General features: G+C 42.9%; 1 protein-coding gene across 3 annotated transcripts in view; it reads left to right on the forward strand.

The window, feature by feature from the left end:
* Positions 1-19,665, forward strand: part of robo1 (roundabout, axon guidance receptor, homolog 1 (Drosophila)) — a 217,684-nt gene that overhangs the window by 175,283 nt on the left and 22,736 nt on the right. For 2 of the 3 annotated variants that reach the window (XM_029446309.1, XM_029446311.1), the window contains 13 exons: positions 852-1,009; positions 5,594-5,714; positions 6,453-6,591; positions 6,767-6,894; positions 11,207-11,215; positions 12,176-12,300; positions 12,517-12,688; positions 14,271-14,476; positions 16,075-16,156; positions 16,377-16,545; positions 16,638-16,804; positions 16,922-17,043; positions 18,669-18,900. In XM_029446309.1, coding sequence (XP_029302169.1) covers positions 852-1,009; positions 5,594-5,714; positions 6,453-6,591; positions 6,767-6,894; positions 11,207-11,215; positions 12,176-12,300; positions 12,517-12,688; positions 14,271-14,476; positions 16,075-16,156; positions 16,377-16,545; positions 16,638-16,804; positions 16,922-17,043; positions 18,669-18,900 — 1,830 coding nt within the window. The remainder of the gene's footprint in view (positions 1-851; positions 1,010-5,593; positions 5,715-6,452; positions 6,592-6,766; positions 6,895-11,206; positions 11,216-12,175; positions 12,301-12,516; positions 12,689-14,270; positions 14,477-16,074; positions 16,157-16,376; positions 16,546-16,637; positions 16,805-16,921; positions 17,044-18,668; positions 18,901-19,665) is intronic. The other variant, XM_029446310.1, reaches the window with a different exon arrangement.

The following is a 19,665-nucleotide window of genomic DNA, read 5'->3' on the forward strand; positions in this document are numbered from 1 at the left end:
CCTTCAAATCTATTCAGTATCAAATGTATACCAATAAATTAGACCTACGAAAGTGTGGATCTCATATGTTAAATAATGAAAATCCATGGCTGTGTCATCTTTTTTACAGCACCTCTACCAGGGAAAATCAATTGCAAATAAGAATCATATCATGCCAAAGTACTTAGGAATGGAGCAATGGTGGATTGGATCTAATGTAGATTTTCATCTATGTGAAGATAGCACGGGTGTACGAGCGGGAGGTAAATATGGACTGTCAGGTAGAGATGAAGAAGTGATGATGGAGAGGTGATCATTATTGTGTACTGAAGTGTGTGTGTGTGTGTGTGTGTGTGTGTGTGTGTGTGTGTGTGTGTGTGTGTGTGTGTGTGTGTGATTACATGAAGGTCTATGTGGTTCGGGCAACAAAGAGGAAGGTCATTGCTATTAGAGATGTTGATGGGCACAAATATTTGTTTGTCATCGCTCTTGTAAAAAGCTCATATGGGAGAAAGCAGGCCATTAAATAGCAACTGTTAAAGGCTATTAGTATATACAGTAGCCTATACTATACACACCTTCTTCTTCTTTTAGAATAATGTGCTTTGAATACATTTTGGTTTTGATTGTTACTGTTTTCCTGGTGCAGTAAATGAATGTGTGCCTAACATTTTGTTATCTGTGCGGAACTAATTACGTCTTTCAAAGCACCTCGGCTGCTGTTTTACTAGCTGCCTTCTGCTTTATAAATGTAGCAACTGCTTAATGTATTATGCTTAAGTCTTTACTATTAATTTGCTGTTTTTCCCCTAAAGGAGGATATTTAGACATTTTGTTAATTTCTTTTTTTTCCTCTTTCTGTTTTTTCGCAGTTCTACGTGATGACTTCAGACAAAACCCTGCTGATGTGATCGTGGCAGCAGGGGAGCCGGCAGTGCTCGAGTGTCAACCTCCACGTGGACATCCCGAACCCACCATATCATGGAAAAAAGAGGGAATAAACATTGACGACCGAGATGAGAGAATCACTGTAAGACTCGTTTAAAAAAAAAAAAATATGTAAACTTCAGTGACTTTGACATTGTTATTGCTCACACGTTTCCTAATCTATTGATGCCTGAAGACCGCTTTGTATATAAGGATGATGTGTTTAAATGTATGAGATAGAACAACCCAGTGATGCAGGTCAAGTCATTACCACCACTTCAGTGTTTGTTGAGAGATTGATTTGTTTGCCTCATTATTCACATATAGCAATTACCGAACCCAAAGCAGCCCATTTCGGTGGCAACAACCTTTAATGACTGAGGTAGATAGAATCTGACTTGCTCCTTCAGTCAGCAGTGCATTGATTAGGGATGGCCTGCTGATGAAGTCAACTAGGAGAAGCGTAGGTCAGGAGGGAGAAATGAGCTGACTGGAATCAAAGAGGAGAAAGTTGTACTCCGCAGCAGTAGCAGTAGCAGCAGCGTCTGCAAAATCCAAACAACTTTCATTTGTTTTGCAGCCAAACTACCAATTATTCAGCTTTAATTAAACAGCACAGCCGACACTGCGGTATCAATCAGCTCTACATGCTTGCTTACCAAAAGTCTGGAATAATCCTAGCTCAAACTGTCTCAACAACTACTCAACTACAATTAACTACACTTTGGATCCATAGTTGTTTTTCCTTGAAGAGACTTTTAGTTGCGTTTGATTATATTGAATGGATGTGTGCTTGAGGGAAGTACAGTAAAGGCTCTGATTCCTGCACTTCAAGCAGGTAGTGAGGAGGAAGTAGTTAGCTGTGGGTCTGGATCCCATTTTCACAATCTGACTGTTGGGGTTTTAAGGTTCTGGATGCACATTGTGCAGTTGTTGAGCAGTTACATTGTTTGGCCTCCAAATGTTGATTATAGCTTACTTCACAGTACAGTCACGGATTATCAAATATTCACAAGGTACTAATAAAGATGTTCCACTCTGTATGCCTGTAGTGTAGTGCTGAAATCCAGCCTGGGCTAGTTGTGCTCAATACATTTTCATTACTGTATAAATTGAAACAGTGATTTATCGCTGTTGGCTGTCTTCAACGGAGCACTGTACATGACTGAACACAGTTTTGCTCAGTGAGGACCAGTTGAGGTTTGCGTTATTTGAGCCTTGATCGCAAATCTAACTCGTAAACAGTGTGAGTATTCTTTCTCTCTGTTTCTTTCTAAACTGCACAGGCAGAAGATTAAGAGTCCATGTCTGGCCGCTGAGCAGCATAATTGAAAGAAACAAGCGCGTAATCTAGTTTAAAAGAGAATCAAATCATATCTGTCTCTGAGTTAAGTGAGGAGTTACTGATAAGCACGAAACCTCTACGCCACAGTGAACTCTTGTGGCCTTTGAACTTATCCTTTGTTCTGTTTTCTACACATTTGGATGCATGTATAAAGTATTTACTGTATTCACAACTTACTACCCATTTGTGTCCACTGTTGAACTATAGCTGGTATTAAGGCAACATGCAACATCATATCTTTCCTAAACTTTCATTTAATGTTGGATATTCGATCTTGCTTCTCTATATAATAAAATGTTATTTATCTTTTCAACTTTGTTCTTCACCTAATGGCAAACTACCTCATGCTGTTAGTGGACGAGGTACTTTGAGGACACAGCAGCTCTGGTTCAACTCTCAATTATGCATGGCTCTCACGCACATGGCTTTTCCCATAATTATATTTTAGCCCCACCGAATACAGTACACACACTATTTCTGTTGTTTAGTATTTTTTTCTGCAACAACATCCATCCTACCCCTTGCGTGGAGGTGAGGACTTATTCTCACTGCCGTTTATGTGATTTTGCGCACTAATTGGTGATATCCTCGGAGTAAATGCTGCTGCTGTGAGAGAGGCAACATTTTAGAGTTGTTTATTTGTTGTCTGCAGCAGTGTAGGGATTTCTTGGGAACTAAAAACAGGGTCGGATAGTTTTTACAGAGCTACGTGGACCAGCTGGTGTTGCTCACTGTAAACTTCCTGTGAAGCCCAAAACCTTGCAGACTGAGTGATCCCAAATGACCACTTTTAAAGTAGCGCTAGACGTCATGTATGACTATCTAAGTATGCGTAATGAACTGTGGTTAAAGATGGGAGTCTGGATGGTCTCCTGTGGACACTCGTGTTAACAGATCATGTTGTATTAGAAATAGAGGATCACGATGGGGCGATTTCCAGAGTTGTTTATATTAAATTTGGTGTGAGGGACGCAGAGGGTGGGATCTTTATAATGTGATGAACAGCTGAGCACGTCAAAGCCCCCCCCCCCCCCCCCCTCATCCAGCCTGCATTGTTGTGTTCAGTTCAGTTCATTCCTCCCACTGTGTGCAACATGCTGGAACGTGCAGTCTCCTTGGTGATCACTGGTGATCAGAGCGAGGTCCCAAACCATTTTTTCTCTGTACTGCACTTTACTGGGATGGGTCCGCTCGGCGTTGGTGGCTGCAGCATAAAGAGGGAACAAACTTCAGAGAGAGGCAGACATCCCAAAGAACCCTTCTGTTTCTCTATCTATTTTAGTCGGCTGCCTGTAAACACCAATGACATGCTGTGTGCCATCTCACATATATTCATGACTGCATGTGGGGCAGTTGTGAAAAGTTCCCCACTGAGCCATAAAGAGTGAGGTAGAGCTATTAGCCTGTAATGCTGCTGTGCCAATAGCAGCAGCTGGCCGCATTCCTCTCAACTTTGTCAAACAGGTCTTTCAGGAACAGAAACAGGACAAATGCCAGGATTTAAGCCTAGACCATTGTCTGCTTAGAGCAAGGGTTTGTTGGCGACATCATAAACGACCAAAATGTAGCACATTGTCCTCTTCCTTTTGTGCAATAGTTGTGGCTAATTATCAGCCCTGGAAAATGAACTGCTGTGTGAATACCAACAGAATGCATGCTGAATGGAGGCTTTTTTTTCATTATCAGCATTGCCAAAAGACATGAGACAAAAGGCAACAGGATAGAGCCATCTCCCTGTAATGCAGGGATAATGGTCAGATTGTCGGGGCTTTCAGCAGCCTGTGTGCTTCGCTGTGCTGTATGGAGAGGATATGCATGCAGAGAAAAAGAGCAGCGCTGTTGCATTAATCTACTTGCTTTCAGAGTCCCTGCTGCTCTGGCACTCCAAGTATGCCTGTGGAGAATGGCCACAGACACACAGAGGTAAGAATATGGATAGAGCGGACGGGGCCTTAAGTGGATCCTCATGTTAATGGCCTGTGGACCCAACAGTACACCCCCCCCTCTTTCTCTGCTGTATAGTCTGCCCTGACCTTGGGCCTTTGTGAGTGTCAGTGTTTTAGCTGTTAAGCCTTTCCTCAAACAAACAGTAACATAATGATACTTCAAACCCCTCCAGCACCATGGGGTGCCCTAAATAAGCCAGCTCTCTTCAAGTCCCTATGCCTTCCTGCTTTACCATGAATATTAAACAGGGGTGAAGGGCTGAGGAATGCCTCAGAACCAGAAGAATGTATCCGGTTACAAAGTTGTCCTTCAAGAGTCTTAGACTTAGCCGGGCCGGACTTCATAAAAACTAAAATCAGTACACACGTTTGTATGCAAGTGATGAATGTGCAGTACAGTGGTTTGGATTTACTGAGACGCATCATAGCTCACAAGTGAACACACATGTTAGAGGGCTTGAGTCTAACATGGTAGTCACGCATATGCAATATTGTGTGTCAAGCTCTCTGTCGGTGGTACTCTAATGAGAGTATCGATTACATGCTTGCAGGTGGTTGTCCCGGTCTCGCAGGCTGATGTGTGCATTTAAAACCTTAAGCCCCCATCAAGGCAAAGAGATCATTGGTGCACCATGCTATTGTCTGTCTCTGCGCTGACTGGCACGGTTGTGAGCTGAGAGAAGGGCTGAGGGGCCTGTGCTGGGGCCGGGGCTGCCTTTCTGACTGCCTGAGAACAAAGCACCTCCTCTGGCATGTAATCAAAGCCCTGGGAAATAACAGACATGACATTCACCTGGACAGACACACATTCAACGCTGGGTGTGTGTGCTGTTCATGTTTGCTTGAATGTATGTGTATTTGCTCTCACTTGCAGTTGTATGCACACACAGGGGGAAAAAAACACCTATTCTTTAAAACATTCCCCAAATAATAGACAAAACTGTCCTGAAGCTCTTTGAGGCGCCTGGAAAAGTGCTCACAGTCCTGCATGGCCTCAGGTGTTTCCTCAGGGACCTGCGGTTGTGTTGGATTGGGAAAGTGTTCTTTGGCTCAGTTTACCCTGAGAAGGAACTGGTCGACTGATAATGATTTAGACTTCAAGTGGAGGCTGAGTGGGAACAGCAAAATATTGGCCAAAGAGATACCTCAGTTTATCTTCATCTTTTTAGCACCAAGCCATTATGTGTTTGTGTGTACATTTCATCATGGTGTTTTAATATCCTTTTGGTAAGTAAGTGATCACAGACATTCTTAAATGAAAACAGGAAATGTTTTGTAATGTTTGAGCTATGCTGTTTTCTGTGTTCTCTGTATCAACCACAGGCCCCACGTGTTCGTCAGACTCTATATTGCTGTTTTTCCTTTTTATGAAAATCGTTTCACCTTATTCCCTCAGATACGTGGAGGGAAGCTGATGATCACAAATGCTCGGAAGAGTGATGCCGGGAAGTATGTGTGTGTTGGCACAAACATGGTTGGAGAACGTGAAAGTGAAATAGCCGAACTCACAGTGCTTGGTAATTAATCTTTTTTTTGTTTATTTTACTCTCTGTCCCCATACAACCCGTAATCTGTTTGTCTGAAGTGAGAAACAGAATCCAGATGTTAAGCTTTGATTGTCTATCTCCACGGGAACTAAATGGTGTCACTGACCTTTATCAGATAGAGTGTGAGATGACCTCCAATCTCACACTTAACTATGAATCCCACGCTGGCCCCAGCAGCTATGACCAGCTGCACCCTATTTCATCATGACTGACCTCTGACCCCAATACTCTCCTGTGTCCCAAGCAGATAGCATGTCCAGACTCCTGATTTTATCGCCAGTTTTGTTACTTCCTACACCTTTTCTCCTCAGTGATCTCTCATAATGTCAGAAGGTGCAACAACAAAGCCATTTTTTTTGTCTTTACTGTCAGGGCTTAAACAAGGCCAACTCCTAGCTTTTGTGTTTGTCCATCTGAGTGTGTAAACTCAGAAAACTAAACTAATTAATTCACATTATTTATTAATTTCTATTCCAGGACACCTCCCAGGACCTAAAACCAAAACTTTAAGATGGCTTTTTCCACTGGGTTTTATAAAATGTTCTATTTAATTTCTAACTGCAAAGCCTGACTATAAAGAACAAAACCAAGATTTATTGAAGGAATCAAAGCAACAGATTTAATGAGTTTTACTTAATCCCAGCATTATTCCTGTACTACCGTTCTGTTCTTTGATTTTAAATGTGTGGGCTGTTTTCATCTATGCAGAGCGTCCCAGTTTTGTACGTCGTCCGGGCAGCCAGGTGGTGTTAGTGGACCAAAGTGTAGAGTTCAGGTGTGAGGCACGTGGCGACCCAGTTCCCACCGTGCGCTGGAGGAAAGACGATGGTGACCTGCCCAAAGGAAGGTATGACTCATCAACTGATCCCCTTTCATTACAAAATACCTTTATCCCTCCCTTTGTTTGATCCACTGCTCTCTCTTTTTGTGTTGTCAGCTGACGCATGTTGCATTGAGTCTGTGTATGTACAGTTTTTGTGTATATGACAACATTTGATACACGGATACCTGTTTTAATCCAGATATGAGATTCGTGAGGACCACACCCTGAAGATCCGTCGTCTGACCTCAGCTGACGTAGGCTCCTACTCCTGCGTGGTCGAGAACATGGTGGGCAAGGCAGAGGCATCGGCCACGCTCACCGTCCACGGTAAGACAGAAAACTGTTACCACACTGTTCAGTCTTTTCATTTACAGCCCCTTGGACAGCTATTATAAATTAATTTCCATTTTAGGTTATTGTGCAGCTTGATTCAAATGCAATTTAGCCAAGCCACCTCGCAATAATAGCCTTCAGCTTTAGTACTACAGGGTCATCACTTTCAACAATTCTCTCTCAATTAGCTGATTGATTTCTAATAAAAAGAAACGCAGAAATCCATAACAGCTGTAGAGTTGTGCACATGGGAGCTCAACAGCAATCGATTTCATTTGCCCCATACAAGTGGCATTTCTCCGGAGGCCTGTCTTTCGTCATGTTTTAAGACATACAGTACTATTTGTGAACCTATGGAATATCCGTGCGTCTCCTGAGGCCCTCTCCATTGGACGTCTTATTAACACAGTAGGAATATAAAGCAGCTGGTCACAGAGTGTGAACATTCAGAAAGAAACCATTCAGAAGAACTGGGGGCTGGGATCACCCCTAAACCCTCCTGAGAATCAGAGGAACACTGGGGCCATTTAACGCCAAACTAATGGGAATGTTGGGAGTCGGGTGAGAGAAGAAGGGAGGGAGGAAAGCGGAGGCTCAGTGTATGGGAGATGGGGATTGGATTAAAGGACAGTGAGTGTGTAGGTCTTGGTGGCGGCTCGCCACTGATGCAGAACGGGTTGGGAAATGGGGCTGGGGGGCGATTGTGGTGAAGAGGATAGAGGGGGAGAGCGGTTTCTGTGGTGAGGTCAGTCATATTAATGTCACTCCCAGCAGTTAACATAGCAGAGATATAAAGAGACAAGGCAATTTTATTCCTCTGCCAACCCCCACCGGCAAAGACAGATACTTCATCTTCACATGACTACCCTTTGCAATTATTTCTTGATTTTCTCCACAAGACAGCAATCTTTAGATTGGTTTGAAGAGCAAGATTAGGCACACCTGCCAATATCTCCATCAATATATCTACTTATCTTATTGCCTTTTTCCACACCCTCTCCCTGATGAAAGCTTACTTAATGAAAGGGAACAGCATTGATGCACAGTTCAATAAGATGTTCTCTTAGCTTTGTACCATATTTGAAATACTAAAACCTCCCTTGTCCTCATTGGAAATGAAATGTCTTAACCTCAGGCCAATTACCTGTTGCCTACACACGGAAAGCAAGGCACTGGCCCTCTTTTCACACATTATGCCTTTCAATGCCATGTTATATGAATAAGAGAGGCATGGAAACTGAAGTAAAAGCATCTAAATTGATTATACTTCAGCAAAGAAGAACGTCTGCCATAGATATAGGGGACAAATGCCGGTGCTTTCTTAGAGCGTAAGATCAGCTCAGAGGCATAGCATGAATAATAGAAATCCTCGTTCTTCTCTCATGGTTAGATCAGACTGATGGCTGAATCTCGAAGCTTTCAAAGTTCCTAGAACCACTTCCATCTACTCTTCAGATCCCTGAGCTTCGTCCAGACCAGGACATGTGGAGGCCAGGGAGGCTGTGGGCACTGAGTTGTCCGGCTAATTAAAGACAAGCAGGCCACAGTCCCACGCCCGGAAATGACATGCTTCTAATTACAGATTTGGGAACAGGAAAGGAAAGAAAGAGGCCGGGTAATTGTAGGTCTAAACTGGCCAAAGTAGCGAAACGATGTATAGGTAGTAAGATGCTGCTGTAGTAGTGAAGACAGTAGTAATGTGGGGGCCATGAGTTTAGACTGGGTTTAGTGGGCAATGCTCACCCTACATCAACAGTCAAAGTATGGCAAGATTGCTGAGCCTCTCCATAACAATAACTGACACAGAGAAGTACATCATAAAATGGGTAATCCGATATTTAAAGCCAGAGTGGAATTAATGTAAAAATTCTTTGAACTCAAGTTTTTCTGCTAAATCTGCAGGAAATAGACGATAAAGCCAATGGAATTTAAATGTATATGTATTTTTGAAAATAATTAAATATAGAAGTCATTCCCTGCAGTGTCATTATGCAATTCGCTTATCATTACAACAAATGATATTAAACTAGAACAAGACACACTATTTTAAAGATATTCAAAGCAAATCACTTTTTAGAGCTGGACAGTTTACGAGAAGAATCCAGCTCTGTGTGGACAGAGGGGGACTTTCACACCTTCCATGGTCAGATTGTCAGTGAACAATGTCGACATTGTGGAAGTGGTGCCCTGGGCTATTTTTCTTTCAACGTGCTCAGCTCTCGTTACTAACTTAATCAGTGAATTATTGTCTTACACACATGTTTGTCAGTCCACTACACCTCCTTTGGACTTATAAATATGTCAAGTAAAATATTTAATTGATTGATGAAATAACTGCATAATTGGCCAAGTCACCGACCGTATTTATAGTTTCATCATAAAATCATTAATGTAAGCCACATGAGAAAGTAGCAGTGAGGTCGGCTCTTCAGCTATTACGTCTGCTAAGGATGTGCGTACGTGTGAGAGTTTGTGTGTTGTTAAAGATTTAAGAATTAGACATAAGGCATTTTGATCTGGGTCTGTTGTGGTTAGATCATATGTATACAGTATTTTGCTAATTAAACTTCACCAGCTTACTTCCACCATAGGAATGTAAATACATTGTCTCAAACTGTAGGCCTATTGGACGATATTCAGAAAATCAACGTGTTATTTTTCCTCAGCTGGTTAAGTTTGCTGTTAGCAGTGATTTATGTGTATGAAGGGCTTGAATGGAATGGCAGTCCCCAGAGCAGCGTTGCTAATAACCCATGTAAAGGGTCTGGAAGGAGACTTGGAACTGGTGCCAAAAAAGAGCGAGTGGGAGGAACTTTCCTGCTGTGTGCTGCTACAGTTATGATAAATACCAAAACCCGGTTGGGTGCCACATATAGAGCTGATCCTTTGTGTCGTTCTATCTTGGTATAGCCACATTTGATTTATCCTAACCATCGATTAGACCCTCATTGTGTATTACTTCAGTTGATTTACAGAATACAAAATCCCAGAGAAGGACAGAGCATTTAAAGCATTCTACAGAATAGGAGCTACTATCAATCATGCTAAATCCTCCGCATGCTGTCCTTCTCCTGTGTTGACATCAGGCCAACTTAACAGCAGCACTGCTCAAATCCCCATTAATACCTCTGCTGTGGTCTTTGGTACATAGTCTCGCTCCTATTGGGCTGGACGCCACCGTGCTTTGTGTGTTCTCCTCAGCCGCTCCGATCAACTTTTTGATAGAGACTCCTATCTGCGCTGTAAGCTAGCGGAAAGTCCACAACAAAGTAGCCTGGTCAAATTTAAGACTCACCTCTGCCTCTAGGTCCACAACTGTGATCACAGCAGCATGGGAGAGGTAGGGTTACCTAATTAAAGGCTTAGGACACACATGAATGGATGTGTGGAGGTGTTGAAGAGGGGGTTGTGTGTTTGTGGGTGTGTATGTTCTAATGATCGTGTGCATCTGGAACCCTTTCACACATGGATAGCGTCCAACGTCTTCTTCTGGGAGCATTTTGATGCTAGTCTTATCTGCATTTTAAAGGCCAGCATGGGGAGGAGGGAGGGGGTGGTCATTACACTGACTGACAGCGTTTATGTTTCCGTGGGAGCCGTTGAAGCAGACAGATTAGATAAGGTGAGTGATTGGCCAGGGGAGATTTATGGTCAGAGAGTGACAGTTAACATTCACCTTGTGGTTTTATGAACCAACCTTACATTTGCAAGGCCTTGTTTGAGGGACCGTGATCCAGCTGCTCCTCAGGGTGCTCTAAACCGCATTAAGGGTATAGGGACGTTCACCTTCACACAACATCTGGAAAAGAGACGAAAAAAGTCAACAAAGCAATATATTTGCGAAGCATAAAACGTCCTTCTTGTGTGTTTCATGGTATTTTCAGTGTGCCTTTTTTTGTCATTTTATTATACTTAATCCAGCCTTTTTCATGTCCTTGAGTATGCACCAAGACTAAGAAGGAATGTTGAATTGTGTGTGTGTGTGTGTGTGTGTGTGTGTGTGTGTGTGTGTGTGTGTGTGTGTGTGTGTGTGTGTGTGTGTGTGGTGTGAGTGTGTGCTTTTATGCATTCCTGATCACTCATTGTAATTAATATTTTCTGTGTCTATCATGTGGTCCCTAGGGTTTGAGTCAAAGGGTGGAAATATGACATGTCTTTGTTAGAATGGAATGATAATAACATGATTATTTGCACCCATGGTCATCACATTGTTATTTTTCCTTATCTCTCCTCTTTGTCATGCTGTTTTATTATTTATTTATTCATCTTTGGGTTTTTTGTTGTTGTGTTTTTGTTTCCTTTTTAGTCATATCTGGTAAGTTGAAATGTCACCCGTCACCTATTCACCGCCCTGACAGACAGGAAGCTGTCACAACCCCCCTCCATCCTCCTCCCATCACTTCTCCACCCTCCAATCAGCACACATGTTTCTGTTGTCATGGACAACAGTGACAAAAGGACATTAATGGGTAAAAAATATGCTCAGCTTGGGCCTCCAAGGTAAAGCCGCATCATTTCATTCTATTATTTCCCCCTTTTATGCATTACCAAACACCCCATCTTATTCATGGAAACATTATGTCTGTATTTCAAATGACAGTTTTCAGATTGCATTACTTTAACATAGCCCCTGTATAAAACATATTAAAATGTTTTCTGATTCATTATATTTTAGTACCTAGTAGAGTTGAGGTGTAAACTGGCCTTGCCTCTGGACCTCTACATTCAGGGTGTGTGTACTTACATAGATGGTTTATTAGACCAGCAAGGCCTCGTGTCACTGTACAGCAGCATCGGATGACCTTGGGCTACGACACTACACTTAGTCTGAGATGAAATTTGTCATTAAGATGCATGGATACTGCATTTTGGTTGATGCCTGCACTATTGGAGGGTGTCGGCATGGACAGATGGCTCAAATTTATTCCCCATTTCCATGTAAATTTTAATGGTCCATGCCCTTGCCCATGCAAATGAGGGGGCATGGGAGTAACCGTTGTTTTTTCTATTCATTACATCTCTAATATGCCTGCATTCTAAATTTGATCAGCGTACTGGTTAATCTGCTGTGCACACACTGCAAAGTTTTGAAAGAGAGCCTGAATACTTAAGAACAAATTTGAAAACAGTAGCTGCAGTCAAATGCCTTATGTCTTTCATTCAAATATTCAAATAACCCAGACCACTTGTAACTCTAATATTATGATAACTATAATAATATACTATGGTGTGTTTGTCTATTCAATGGCTAACCATTCTCATGGCTGTCCTCCAGTGCCCCCAGCATTTGTGGTTAGACCAAGAAACCAGGTGGTTGGGGTTGGCAGAACCGTCACCTTCCAGTGCGAGGCCACTGGAAACCCACAGCCAGCCATTTTCTGGCAGCGGGAAGGCAGTCAGGTAAACAAAATAAACTATGATAAAGGTTTTCATTTCAAATCAATCTTTATCCGTTTTGAGAACATGCTAGCATACTCGTTCAAAGCTTCAGAAATAACTATTTTATGTATAGGCCTATGCCATTTTGGAGTGAAATCTTCAACCTGTCCAATTAACTTAGTCTAGCCAAATAGAATAAAAGTCTGACTGTATTTGATTTGTGTTCATCCCCAACAGAACCTGCTCTTCTCCTACCAACCTCCTCAACCCTCCAGCCGATTTTCTGTAACGCAGTCTGGGGACCTGACCATTACTGATGCTGAACGCTCAGACATGGGATACTACAGCTGCCAGGCCATCAACACTGCTGGCAGTGTCCTCACCAAGGCTCTGCTAGAGATCACGGATGGTGAGCAACCTTCTTTTAAGCACAGTTTCTGCATACAGCACAGTCTCAGAGGGAATTAGAGGAAAACTGAAAGAAAACTTGAGTGGATAAATATTGGTATTTCGGATAATCTTTGGCTCATGTGGATAATGCTGTTCATGTGAAATGCTGTGGTTGTGCCGTAGAGCATATTAATATCCGAATTGAGGTTTGTGAGGTTCGGTCTGGCCTGTTCAATGTGTTCCTGTCAGGGGTAGAGACTCTCTGGTGCCTGTGCACCCAGACCGTGGCTCAGTATTTGGCTTCGCTGGCTTCACACTGGCTAATGTCTCCTTCGGTATTCCATGGCTGGCTTGCTGCTGTCGACCGTTGGAAGACTGTGGCTGTGTGGTGAGGTCTGGATTGGGTCCTCTAATTACTCTGCTAAGCCAATCCCTGTCAGCCTGGTGAACTAGTCTTGGCTTCATTTCCACCATTCCCACAGAGATCTGGGCAGCCATTATTTTGTCTATGACACACCTAGATTCATCCCTTCATTTACCAAATGTCCTTCTTCATTTCAGGCCGACAATAGTATGCTCCGTCTGGCTCTCCTCTTCTCTCTCTCATTCTGTCATGCTCTCTGGATAATAATGACAGTTATTAAAGTGAGCAGGCCGCTCCAAGGCCACTACTTCTCCGCAGGCAGATCTGGTAATTACAGGTCATGCTGACAATGTTTTAGTAATTGCACCATCCCCGGCAAAATAGCAAAGACAAAGTGGCCCAGAGATTACCACAGCATGGTTCTGAGGATCTATCCACACATACATACATCATTGTGTGTTGCTGTGAGGTATTAATTTGAATGCTCCTCACTGAATGAAACACGCTTGTAAATCAGTGGACTGACAGCAATGGTCATCAATAGTGCTATAAATTATAATAACGGTCAAGAGCAGTAAAAATTATGATTCACACGCAGTAGAAACAAAATTAAATGTGCATGTAATTAAAGTTTCTCTCACATCTTCTTCCTTTGCCTCCTCTCTGTATATCACAGCCTTTCTCTTTCTGTCGAATACATGCTTTCTCTCTATATCTTTGTTGTTTGTGTGTATTGGTTGAACACCAAGGATTCACAGGCAGCGAGGAGGAGTTTAAACGTCCTCGTGCTTATAACATTGTCTGTTCTGGCTAGATGTTTCTTAAGCATGTTCTCCCTTGTTTTGTGTTTTACGGCTGGGGGATGGGCCAGGGGATTGTTGGCCGCTAGCGTTCATATGGGTAGTGCCAGGCGTCTGTTAGAGCTGCAGTGAGAAGACTGAAGTATCTGAGGCTGTTTCTTTTTAATTACACTGCTTTTATTTGGCTAAGTTCGACTCCTGCTGCTGAATGATTAGAAAATTGTTTCCAGTTCTTAAAATTGGATTTAATTCCTCTCCCCTTGCAGTGTTCACATGCTTACATTGTTACACGCTGTTTGGCAGATTCCCTGCCTTTTGTGTGTTTTCTCACACAGGCTGGATGTAATTGTTTGAATCTGCTGTTCCTTCTGTCCCTGCTACAGCACATGAACACTTTCACAGTTTATCTTACACCATCCTCCTCCCTCCTTCCACAGTTGTGTCAGACCGCCCACCACCTGTTATCCGCCAGGGCCCGACCAATCAGACAGTAGCTGTGGACGGCACGGTCATCCTCAATTGTGTGGCAACAGGAAACCCCACACCCACCATCCTGTGGAGGAAGGATGGTGTCTTGGTGTCTACACATGACTCCAGGGTCAAACAGCTGGACACAGGCGCGTTGCAGATCCGATATGCAAAGGTAAGAAAACTGCTGTCACATGTACAAACATCCTCAAATCCAAGCAATGTAATCATACAGCGCCCATTACTGTTCTGTGACATTTGGAGTTCATTTGTAATTTGACTATGAACTTATAAAGTCGCCTTAAGTCGTATTTATATAGGAATTTAATTGTGTTTGTTGAATTTCTTTAAGTTTTTATGAGACTCCCTTTATTGTCTAAATCCATTCACTTAAAACTTCAAAGTTGTCCATATCACATCCTTAATGTGCGGGGGAAACCCCTGCTGATTGGTAAATAAAGCATGTGTTCCCTGCCAGCAACCAGCCTTCAGTGGGTTGTCAGTTAGTTGTCGCGGGTTTGAAATGGAGTCTGTGAAGTCGAACAGTCTGTAGTTCCTGTCAGTCAGCAAGCAAGCACAGTGGGTTCTGTGTATAATGTTGTGTGTGTGAGAGCATATGTGTGTGTGTGATGGCAAACTGCGTGATGCTGAACACACTCTTAGGGAGAGACAAGTAGGGGGTGCTAACGTGTCTTCCAGATGGAGGCGTCACAGGGTCAGAGTTCGCGTCAGTTTGCGGTGTTCTGATGAATGCTGGCATGTCTTGTGGTGACAAGATTGCAGTATGATCTGGCCGCCAGTGCGAGGCAGGCAGGCGGGGATGCGTCTGAACCCCTCTCCTGCTGTAGCCGAGTAAACTCCGCAGGCACTTCACATTAATGAACTTGTCATTTCTACCTGACAACATTTTAATGAAGATGTTTTTGATGCGTGAAGTAATTTATTTGATCAATGTCACGTGTGTTATTATAATTGAGTTTTGATACATTTTAGCACCCGGCAGATAAAAAAATACAATTCAATACAATTCAAACTATTTATCTTGTTCTGTTTTATTCCTGTTATTTTGTTTACACTCCAGCACCGTAGTAAGTACTATGCATTACCAGCAAAGCAGACATATTTTACAAATGCAGCCGTGTGAAAATATATGTAAGAATTGTGTTAAAGAAAGGACTTTTTTTCAGCTCTTAAGGTTTTTACACAAAGGTGTGTATAGGCCTTTAGACAGAGAGAGGTATCAGCTCTCTAGGGACTTTTTGGTTCCTGTTCTAAAACATAACAACAAATTACTACACCTGAGTATGCACACTGCATTTTAGGATTTCAGTGAGCACCACTTTTCCCAACTTCCTTTTTTATATTTAAAATGTATGACTAAGCGAGTTTGTACCATATCTTCAGTATAGGTTGTCATCACATCTGTGGAACAGAGCAGTCACTTCCATGTTTGGTACTGAGGGGGTTGGTAGAGAGAGAGAAAGGTCACCAATTAGTCTATGATCCTGTGAAAATATTTTCCATTTGACTAGGAATGGTCTGCCACTTGGCCTTTCCAGCTGCTTTCCCCCAGTTTCTGCTGTGAAAGAGATGATATTGAGATTATCAGGCAATGACAGCTTCCAGCTACAGACTCCAGCAGAATATCAATAAGCAGGAAAGTGATGGTGGGGAGGCAGAAAGAGGGAAAGAGACTACTACCAGTTCAGTAAACTGTGGCACTCATTTAAATAATTTCCATTTTACCAATTATCCTCCTCTTTTTACCTCCAGCTTGGTGACACTGGTACCTACACCTGCATCGCCTCCACACCCAGCGGAGAGGCCTCATGGAAAGCTTACTTAGAGGTCCACGGTAAGACCAATAGTGATGTGTAGGGTTTTGAAACGACAAGTATAATTTATTTTAATTGCTTGATATGTTTTATTATTCATATTCTGCTTTGTGAAAGAACAAATCAAATAAGAGAAGTAATATTGAAGGTTGGAGATATTTTGCATGCCTTTGTTTATTGGGAAATAGCAATGAACTACATGTTTCCCTGTTTCTTTCTTTGGCTCTGTTGTACATAAAGAGTTTGGAGTCCCAGTCCAGCCAAACAGACCTACGGACCCGAACCTGATCCCCAGTGCCCCTTCCAAACCTGAGGTCACTGACGTTACCCGCACCTCCATCTCCCTTTCCTGGAGACCAAACCTTAATGCTGGAGCCACCCCCACCTCTTATATAATAGAGGCCTTCAGGTAAAACAAATCTGCAACGATCGATAAACAAAACAACTGCATGATCTTAATAAAAACTGTAAACCTTAATTTGTTCTGCTGTGTGTCCACAGTCATGCATCAGGGAGCAGCTGGCAGACCTTGGCAGAGCATGTGAAAACGGAGTCATTTGTACTGAAGGGCTTGAAGCCCAGTGCAGTCTACCTCTTCTTAGTACGGGCAGCCAATGCCTACGGGCTGAGTGATCCCAGTCCTATCACTGAAGCTGTGAAAACACAAGGTGAGAACTGCTTTCTTACTGATATGCACTTGATATACAGTATAGCAGTGTTATGGTTTCTCTGTAGTTCAAGACAAGATCATTCTCTTTGTTTTATGTCTGTGCTTCTGCATACAGATATCCCTCCCACCAGTCAGGGCGTGGACCATCGTCAGATCCAGAGGGAGTTGGGAGACGTACTCATCCACCTGCACAACCCCACCATTCTCTCCTCCTCCTCTGTCAGAGTGCAGTGGACAGTAAGTATAGTTCTCTCCATGAATGCACTAATTGTTACTTCTTTTTCTTTAGACAACTGCAGCCAGCCACATATTGCCATATGGATCATTGGTATAGCCAGTCACCAAAGCTCCAAGGTTAGTTTAGTGATATGCCCCCATGGTTAATTTATCAGGGCACTCAGCCAAGCTAATGTGCTAATGTCCTAGCACCCTTCAGAGGAAGGACACTGCAGAGAGCCGCTTGGAACACAGTCCAAGTGTTCTTAGTGTCCATCTGGCATGAGCCTGAACTGGTCGACTGGCCGGAGACCAAAAATCTGCAGCTTCGCCCACAGTGGACCACTCAACCGCCCAAAATCTAGACTACAGAGCCCTAGCCTTCTGCAGACCATGTAGTATTGCATAGCAGTGTGTGGCGTGCCAGCCTGTGCCCTCTCATATTGAAAACACTTGATGGCTGTTAAAATAATACAAGTGAGAAGGAAGAGGCGGCCAACTCATGCTCTTAAGTGGAAATGGCTTACAGATGTTAAAACGGATAGGTGGGAGAGGAAGAAGTAGAACTGGGATATTATGGTGGCTTTTCTTTGCTGGTACAAACTGAATATGAAGTACTTACGGCCGCCTGCAATTGATATAGTTAATGTATCTTTTTTAGATTATGAGACAATATAGCTATACTGTAGTAGATATCAGTCTGTGGGATGGCTCCCTGAAAGGTAAGAACAGTCACTGTTTTGCCTTTTGAAATAAGGCCACCCCTACATTCTCAGGTATTATGAAGTGCCACAGTGAGTGATGAATGGCACTGAGGAAACGTGAAAAGGATACTGACATGTCAAGACTGATTTAAAACATTACTGCCCAGTTCCCCTGTCTCCTTGGAATGTTCCAAAAAAACACATGATACGAGGGAGACTGACATTATAGTTTAGCACCACGGTTTCCTTGTTTTGTGGGGTTAAATCTATTCCCAATGTGGAGTTTCTTGGTTTTACATTTTTCTCTGTGTTGTGGTAAATGGTTGCACAGTTTTCGAGCTAATGAAGACCACCTGAGCCGGCAGCGTATTTCACGGGGGAGGGATAAAGAAATCACTAAAATCTTTACAAGCTTTCCACAGGTAGTCGTAGGGATATTAGCATACGGGTTAGTGGTTATGCTTTTCTCCAACCATGCTGGATCCCAAGGCAACATTTTATTTAGCTACATCAGATGCTGGTAAACTTGTTGCATTTATACTCTGTATAAAGATCCTTCCTTGACTCAAGCAGACAGTCAGTACACTGGAGAGCAGGACAGGATGAGACAGGCTGTTCTGGGAGCCTGGGCCCTATTTAACCAGCTCCAGACTTGGAGGAACCTCTGGCCAATGACCTCATACTGTGGTTTGCAGAAATCGCTGCTGCTCCAAATGGCGCATAGACAGACGAAAAGAAAGATGTAGATGCGGATGAATAAACAGAGGAGTAGATGGGATGAGTTAGCACCCCATTTCATCCAGCACCTTTGCGTATCAGTTGCACAAATCCATAGCTGTCCAGTGATGCTACATTTATTACACTACTATATTATTGTCACTGTGCAGCTACTAATCAAGTCAAGCTCACAATGTTTGTCTGTGTTCCCATTTCATTCACAAGGTGGAGCAGCAGTCGCAGTACATCCAGGGCTTCAAGGTCATGTACAGGCCTTTACCAGAGGGGCTGCAGAGGAGCGAATGGGCTGTGTTCGAGGTGCGCACCCCTGGGGAGGACAGCGCTGTTGTGCCGCAGCTTCGGAAGGGAGTCACATATGAATTCAAAGTCCGCCCCTTCTTCAATGAATTCCAGGGAACCGACAGTGATGTCAAAATTGGCAAGACGCTGGAGGAAGGTGGGGGGATGTGTGTGACTGTGTGCGACTGTGTGCTTGCAAGTGTGCATGCATGTTTTCATGTTTACACTATTTTATATGCACAGCTTGCATGTGTGAGAGCATACAACAGCTGTTCACAGCAGGCAGCGAGGGCAGGATTATGTTATGTTCAAATGTGGTGTATTCAAGCATGTTAGGGTTAGGGTTCAGCTCTTTAAAATGCCCTATGGAAACCCATATACAACACTCCAGTGCAAGTGTTGTACTAATTTCTCATAGGGTGTGGTTGTGGCAGTCTCATGAGGTTTGGTTAAAACCCAACTGCAAATTGTAATCTGTAGCGAACAGTTAAGAGAAATGTGAGTGCAGAGTGTTTACTACAGAGTGTCCGTGTTTGTTGCATGTGTGGGAGTGTTTTAATCTTGTTTTCGCTGGATTCTCCTTTGTTCTCAGTTTTGTCGATAATTGTTTTCGGAGCTTTAAACATAATGTTTGTTCTCTCATAAGCGGAAAAATGCCAGTTTTTATAACACTCACTCACACTGTGATTACGTCTTTCATGTTGCATTCATAATTATTTCAGTTTAATTACCGTTGGACCGCAGGTTGGCGTTCACACACCACCATACACCCCGCCATCATAACTCCCTGTCTGTTTTGAGTTAACAGTTTGCTTTTATTTACCCACAAAAGCACTTGCATTAAACAAACTCAGTTTCCAGATATCATTTTGATTATTAGTCCTTTGTTATCACCTCAGCTTCAGTCTCACACAGAGACTGT

The sequence above is a fragment of the Cottoperca gobio genome, chromosome 13, assembly GCF_900634415.1.
Source record: "Cottoperca gobio chromosome 13, fCotGob3.1, whole genome shotgun sequence".
In the NCBI taxonomy this organism is placed as follows: domain Eukaryota; kingdom Metazoa; phylum Chordata; class Actinopteri; order Perciformes; family Bovichtidae; genus Cottoperca; species Cottoperca gobio.